Source organism: Montipora foliosa, chromosome 3, assembly GCF_036669935.1.
Source record: "Montipora foliosa isolate CH-2021 chromosome 3, ASM3666993v2, whole genome shotgun sequence".
NCBI lineage: Eukaryota > Metazoa > Cnidaria > Anthozoa > Scleractinia > Acroporidae > Montipora > Montipora foliosa.
Window position 1 is genome coordinate 43,805,263 of NC_090871.1, and position 7,500 is coordinate 43,812,762.

A 7,500-nucleotide genomic window follows, 5' to 3' on the forward strand; every position below is an offset into this window, starting at 1 on the left:
TTTTTTTTTTTTTTCCGTGTCGGTAAAAGTCTTGCCTGTCACTCCCCTGGTAAGTGTTGCCTTTGTGTATAGAGCCTTTTGCGCGTATTTTCTTAGGATCGAGAGGGTAGTGGAACTGCGTAGATTTCTCTGGTGGACACAATAGAATCATCAACTTAGCCTGCAATGGCGTCGAAAGTCATGCAACGCGAATGGCGTTTTAGTGGTTCCTTAAACAAAATATACCCTTATGGAGCTCAATAATGGAAAGTCAGTTGGATAAACTAGACATGAATCTCAAAAGCGACGAGTACTGGACTTCGACAACAATCTATCGCCCGTCGAGACGAAATCAAAGTGAGCAGTATTTACCTGAAGTACATGGTAATTTGACACAATTGAGTTTCTTGTCTTCACGCACGCAATGAAATAGGAAGAGGTTTTCGCCTCTAAGAGCAAATATGTTGTTTGTTTCAATAAAATTTTCGCTGGAAAAGGATTCTGTGGTATTTTCTGCCTTTGTGAATTATAATATCATGTTGTGTATTGAATTTTCGAGCTTAAGGTTCAAATGTGATATGGGAGAAGTTTTTTAGTATTGCTCTGTAAGCAGGAAGGGTTCACAGGCCTGTTGGAAGCGTGCTTGAGTTTCAACAAAATGAGGCCCAAAATCAGTGAAAACTTGTGACGCAGATGAATAATAAAGTAGCTGCTATTTCCAAAATGATGGAATTACCTGGTGATAAATAACGTCGTACGCGTCTTGGAGAGTAAATTTTGACTTTGCATAAACAAGAGTTGGGCGATTGTGATCTTTGTTTTGACTTCGCTCATTTCATTGTCAAACTTTATAACACTTGACAGAAAAAGAAACTTACAAAAACCCGGTATCTTGCCATCATTTGACACAGATGCTTCACTGTTTGGCGAGTAAACATGCCGCGGTAACTTAATCACGACGCCCGCTGAATTCCGGCCATGTCACTTTCGATTTTGCAATTTACTTCAACGTAGCAAAAATCTCCCAAAATGTTTGTCGCTGATCGTAACTTTTTATATTCTATATTCACGGTTCAAAATTAATGTTGTTTTCATGTCGTAAATATTTTATTCTCGATCGACCGTCCGAGAAACTTCCTTCTGCTCTTTCTGAAAACTGTGTATCAATATTTATTTGCTTTTCCATCAATATTTGTTTTGCATAAAGCAAGCTAACAGAATCTGTACCTTGCTGAGTTCGCATTTGTTAGCGTTAATAGTATTTTCGGTCAGATGTTTCTGTTTTCCATGAGGGGTTTATTGTTTTGGTCTCCCATCCCAACACTAACCCCGCGAAACAGGGCTTGACTTCAGTGAAGTTTAGTATTACAAAATTTTCGGATGTCAGCCGAGAAGCCAATGTTTCTCGCTTCTCTTTTATTTGTTATTCTTCAGAGACTGGAATGCTGTATTTCAATACCACACAATTCAGTGCCTTCTGATTTTCTGTAGCACGTACCACAGGCAAGCCAGTGTATGCTTCACAGAAGCATCTAGTTTGCTTTAGTTTTACACGTGTCACACCTCAGTTTTAAGGTTCTATTTTGTTTCCTTCATTTGCGAAACTTTCTGTAATTTTCATTCCTTGTAGTTTCTTCGTCTATAGGATTTATGCATTTTAAGTCATTCTTTTTCACGTTCCAATATCATAGTAGCACTCCCAAAAAACATCGGTTTCATCAAAGTTATGATCGGAATGTCCGCTATTGTTCATATGCGATTCCTATTGTTTATTTCTTTAGCACTTAGTGATTAGTTTATTGATTACATTGCATGTGTTTCAGTTTACGTTCGAACATTGTTGATTAAATCACCGCTAATCAAAATTGGTTCTCCGTGATACTTTTGGCCTTATTCGACCAGTAAAACAACTGCTATCCAGCTCATCGCGACGAGTTGTCTGGCTTGTGACTCCACACCTGCTACACCGCTTTGTGTTTGGCTCAAGGGGTACGGAAAGGAAAATGGCCCTTTTCGCGACTCGTGGTTTGGCTGCTCGCTCTTCTATCAGTCGCTTCGCATTCACCAATTCTCGTCACGGATTTTATCAAACTCAAAGAAGCAGACTGCTTGCTGTTGCTAACGTACCCTATACGCGTTTGTCTGGCATGGAACAGTTCAAAATTCGCCTGATTAAGACAGAAAGGGAGTTCAAAAGTATCATCATAAATGCGATGGTGAAGGAAGGCTGGGGGCCGGGTTTGCAAGATGCTGAATGTTTCATGGCCTGTGATCCAACAGCGGGGTTTGTTGGCGAGTTGAACGGGAAACCTATTTGTTGTTGTACAGTGGCAAAATATGGCGACAGCTATGCTTTCGGTGGTTCTCTTATCGTGAGCGAAGAATTCAGAGGAAAGGGATATGGCAAGAAGATATTTGACGCTTTTACAGAGAGTGTGAAGCATTTTCCCAGCATTGCAACAATTCCGGGTCTGAAGCGGGCGGAAATTAACAAACGCCATGGATTTCGTAGTCTTTTTTATGGAGCATTCTTCGTCTTTAACATTCCAACCGCCATAGGTTGCTTCTCTGGGACATTGGAAAGATCACCTGTAAAAATCAAACGCATTGAGGAAGTGAATATGCAAGCGTTATTCATGTATGACAACACGGTGTTTGGCTTCGAACGACATGCGTTCTTGTCCAAATGGCTTCGCATGGCTAGCAGTCATGCACGTGTGGCCATCGATAGTGATGGCTCTATCGTGGGCTATACGGTGGCCCGACCAACGTTTATCAAAGAGAGTTACAAGATTGGCCCGCTGTTTGCAGATTCAGAGGCAATTGCAGAGAAGTTGTTGAAAGCGGTGTTTGAAGAGCTACTTCGAGAAGAGGTCCCTCCTCCTGTGGTCTGCATTGACGCCCCTACAGAGAAGGCCACAAAACTCTGCGAAAGGCTTCAAGGAAAGAGGTCATTTGAGTTGGTGTACATGGTCATGAATGATCCCCCTGACGCATGTTTTGATAAATGGTTCGGTTACACTACAGTTCAATTCGGTTAAGCCGTCTTTCAATTTGCCATGTGTCTGCGTCCACTTCAAGATGTGAGCAGCTTAGAACGTCTTACAGTTTGTAAACAACTGTTTGCTGTTGTCAGTAATTCAGAGACAAGATTGCGTTATTTTGGTGTAGTGTTGAACGCCGAGGAGGATATATCAGGAGAAAAATGTTAATCATATTTTTATGGGATATCTGAAATCCTTCTGAACGCTGAAACCTTTTTCGTTTTGGTATTTTGTACTTTGAGCCCATTGTGAAATTAGAGTAATGCAATACTTTGATAGTTATTCATGCGTTTCGGATCGAACGTTTTACCTCTGCACAGCTGTCCTTTTATTATTTTTTAAGAACTTTGTTTCCAGAAATTTAACGTACTTTCAGTATTCAAGAGAAGTTTCTTTTTGGCTGTCAGTCGAGTGCTGAATGTGTGACAGCTTTCTTTACACAGATTAGCGAACGATTTCCGCGCTTTAATCTGGTGTAATATTTTCGTTTCTGTTTTCGTTTTTTTCAAGTTTTTGCATTGAGCTGTAAATACAGTCTTTTTTATAAGAACGTCTAATCTTGGAGCTGAGGCTGAACGTTCTTACATTTTTTACGATCTGAGGCTGACAACGTTCTAAAGATGTTCTTAAATTTACATAGTATACTTTGTATTGCCTGATGACTTTTATAAAGCGAGTGGAACAGATATAAATGGAACAGATATAAATAAGAACTGCTGATTATCACAAACCGAGATCATTGTTAATGTTATACAAAACAAGTATTTGGGCTAATTTACATTTTTTGCTACCTTTATTTTATGCTTGTCATTTAATATACAGATTGGCAAAATAGAAACGCTCTTAATCGACTGTCAGCCTGATGAATGTTCTTAATATTCTTGAAATTCTTGAGAATGTTCTTAAAATTTTGGTTAATCTCAGCCTCAAAGTTCTTATAAAAAAGGTTCCTATATAAAAAGAGTGTATGTACTTGACACTTCTAAGTATAAATTCATGGAATTATAACAAACATGTATACCAAAGACAAGCAAATTAAACACCGTTGTGTCATGATCAGTATGCCTGAACTAAGCAAACTATCAAGCGGTACACAGGCGCCCTTTCAAGATGTACCGTGATTGGCCGACGGTTTTAACAAAAATTAGGAAAACTAAATTGTTTGAAGAGTTCATAGGTAACACTACTAGAGTAAGTAGGCCTAAGAATACATTCCTTTACGAAGATCCAGGACGCTAAAGTGCCCATATGATCAAAATAATTTTAATCGATTCTAACAAAACAGAATTGTTTTACTCATTGTCTTCAAGATAGCACACTCAATTAGTAAGTTATCCAACCAAAATAGAAACAGTTCAGTCTTCTTTATCAGAATAAAAGAGGCTAAACAAAAACAGTTCAGACCAATCATAAATGAAATAGTGACCTATGTCAATGGGGAACTTGAAACTGTTCAACAATCAAGTGAAATTGCGATTAGCCCAGCTTTCACTCGCAAACTATTCAGATAAACTCAAAATGAGACAGCTCTCAGTGCTTGAACAGCGCGTTGTAATGTCGAATGATTTAGCCCAACATCAAACGGCGCATCGATGCATGGAACTGATTAGCTTAGTTTCAAATGGTTGAGCACGATATCAAGTGACATAGCATTGCGTGAAATATAAAAAAAATTGGTTTTATCAACGGAGTTGGTAATGTAAATTGGCCACCGTACAGAGATTCTGAAATCGTGAAATAGCTTAGCGTAAAATGTCGAAATGATTCAACCAAATGAGAAACAGAACAGGTCAACAATAAATCGCTCAGCCTAGCAAGGCATATCAGATGGACAGTCGAACATATTGCGAATAGCTTACAGTATCATGGAAGATCATGGAATGGTTTAGCTTGGCAAGGATTGGTGTAGCGTGTCTTCAACAAAAGTCGCCGAAACTACCAAAAATACAAAAGTGAAATGGAACAAGGCAATGTGAAATGGAACAGCGATCTGCTGGGGGTATGACGTCAGCGATGTAAAATTTGGCGCGAAAATAGAGGCCTCAAGTCTACAATAGCCTTCGTTCAGTGAAGTCTCAACATCGTCTGAAAGCTCATCGCTTCGGTGTTTTATTCCCGTAAGTATCTTCGCTTGAGCTTTCTTGATTCGATTTCTTTTACAAATTGAGGTGTGTTCAATCAATCTGGTAGGCTAATTACTCAACTGTAGGAGTTATATCTCACTGTAGGATTATTTACGTCCAATCCATATTGATCTCTGCATCAGAGTATGAGCACCTTTCATCTATCAAGAAGTTCCGGTTCAAGCTATACATCTTGTAATGCTCTCGGTTCCTTAAATTTTATGGCGTACCTTTTCCTTTTCAAACGTGACATTTTCTCTAAGGTGATGATCCAGATTTTATCACGAATCAAGTGAAAAAACCATCCTAAACAACGTCAACTTCATCAACGCATGTTGTAGCCTCAGAGGCAGAAGATAGTGCGTGACCAACTGAGGGCCATAGTTTTTCGTTTGTTTTCACGGTCACGCAACGAAAAGGGATAATTTTTATCCTGTATTTCTTTAGTTTGGATGCATTACACTCAATGTGCATTCCAACGTTGTATAATGGAATTTCGCCAATACTTATTAGATTCTCTTATTGAAATAATTGGCTATCTTGAAGAAAGTGGACGCCTTGGGCGTGATTCAGAAAATATGTTAAGTCTAAGACTGACGGTTCTATGCGGGGCTGCTTTGGTCAATGGAGACGTCTCTTTAGAAATAATCGATTTAATGGTTCAGGCCCGGAGACTTTTAAACGTAGCATTGCAAGATCAACGGTCTTTCTGTGGGTATGAAGCACCAGCGGTGAACAAAGGAGGACTCAGGGGAAGACCAAAATTTTCAATTTCAGAAGAACAGCTGGTTTTCTTCAAAGGTAGTAGGTCTTCCCGTTTCTAAGTTTTCTTCAATATTATCAGAAATTATACACAAACAGCGGTGACAAACATCAGATAAAGACGCATGACTTGAAATTATTTTTTTCTTGACGTTTCGTATGCTTCTGCATACATCAACAGGTCACAATTTAAAATGGGATCATTTTGAAATTAATGAATATGTTATCAGCGAAAAGTCTTTTTTTTTTTTCACCTCTTTTGTCACTTAAGGTCAGTGCCTACTAATTCAAAGGTATTTTTCCCCCGGTTTATGATTATGTAGGAAATGTAGATCTTAACAAGTTTTATTGAAATCCAAAAAGAAAAGTGGGGGTAACCACGCATTTTTCAAAGATAATTGATGAATAATATTTGTAAAAAATGTATCGCGCTCTTTCTTAAATTGAAGCTTAAAGCTTGATGCTTGAAGCTTATCTCTCAAAAATGCTTGTTTACCGCCAGTTTTCTTTTTGGATACCAAGAGAACTTACTAGGATCTACTTTTTCCGGATAGTTTTAAACCGGGCAAAGATACCTCTGTATTAGTAAGCATCACCGATAGGAAACCAGAGTATCTGTATGTGCAATAACAATAGTAGGCACCGTCCTTAATAGTTAATAAGTCAGTGATCCTGTATATTTAAACTTCAATTTTGTATTAACCGTCACGTCTGAACATGTATGCAGAAGTATACGAAATGTCAAGTGAAAGATAATTTTTTCGGTATTGAAACACCTGAAGCTTCTTGTAAGGACCATTGTCGAGTGAGCATCGGTAACTGTAGTCCGGTCACTACTCTCAGGCAATTTTAAATGACACACCAATGAGCAATTTGCAATCAGATAATAGAGTTGAGCTTCAGAAAGGGAATAATCTGCAGTTCAAAGGAAAATGGAATTTTTTCCCCCGAATATTGTTTGTATTCCTTTATTTGGTTGACAATCACGCTTGGTAGTTGACGATCATGTGGTACAAAACCAAAATTGCACACATTGACATCAGAAACAAAGAAAATTTAGATTAAGTTGTTTTGGTTTTGTATCGGCTTTGTAACGGCTTTTGTATCATGTGATCGCTAACTGCGTAGGGTCAATAAGGAATGGGGCGGGGAGAAGTGGGTGGTGGTTGCGTAGTGATTGTCCACCGATAAACAACTATCGCAGACGATGATAAAACATGCCTAACATGTCACAAGAATGAACACAGCTTGTATGCAATAATTTGTGTCTTTTATTGCAACAACAGATACTCGGTGTTGTCGTGTCATTTCTTCTCAAAGAACGTTTGGCAGTGTTGAAATAGGTTGATGTACCTCATAACGAATAATTTCTTTCACAGAGAACAACTTCACGTGTAAAGACATGGCATTAATGCTTGGTGTCAGCCAGCGTGCTATTGACAAAAGAATGGCAGAGTATGCCTTGACAAACAAGTCTCGGTTCAGTGATATCGAAGACGCCATGCTGGATTCTTTCATCCAACGCATTATGTCAAATTTACCGCGGTCTGGTAAGGGTTTGTGGTTATCATATCTCTACTTTTAGTCGCAAG

General features: G+C 38.8%; 1 protein-coding gene across 1 annotated transcript; it reads left to right on the top strand.

The window, feature by feature from the left end:
* The first annotated feature begins 1,944 nt into the window (after positions 1–1,944).
* Positions 1,945–3,692, top strand: LOC137994871 (holothin acyltransferase-like). The gene has a single exon (XM_068840459.1). The coding sequence runs from the start codon at positions 1,983–1,985 to the stop codon at positions 3,018–3,020; it is 1,038 nt and encodes a 345-aa protein (XP_068696560.1). The 5' UTR covers positions 1,945–1,982; the 3' UTR covers positions 3,021–3,692.
* The last annotated feature ends 3,808 nt before the right edge of the window (positions 3,693–7,500 follow it).

Bases quoted from the DNA above. Each gene is read 5' to 3' on its own strand.
- LOC137994871 (XM_068840459.1), top strand. From the start codon at position 1,983: ATGGCCCTTTTCGCGACTCGTGGTTTGGCTGCTCGCTCTTCTATCAGT.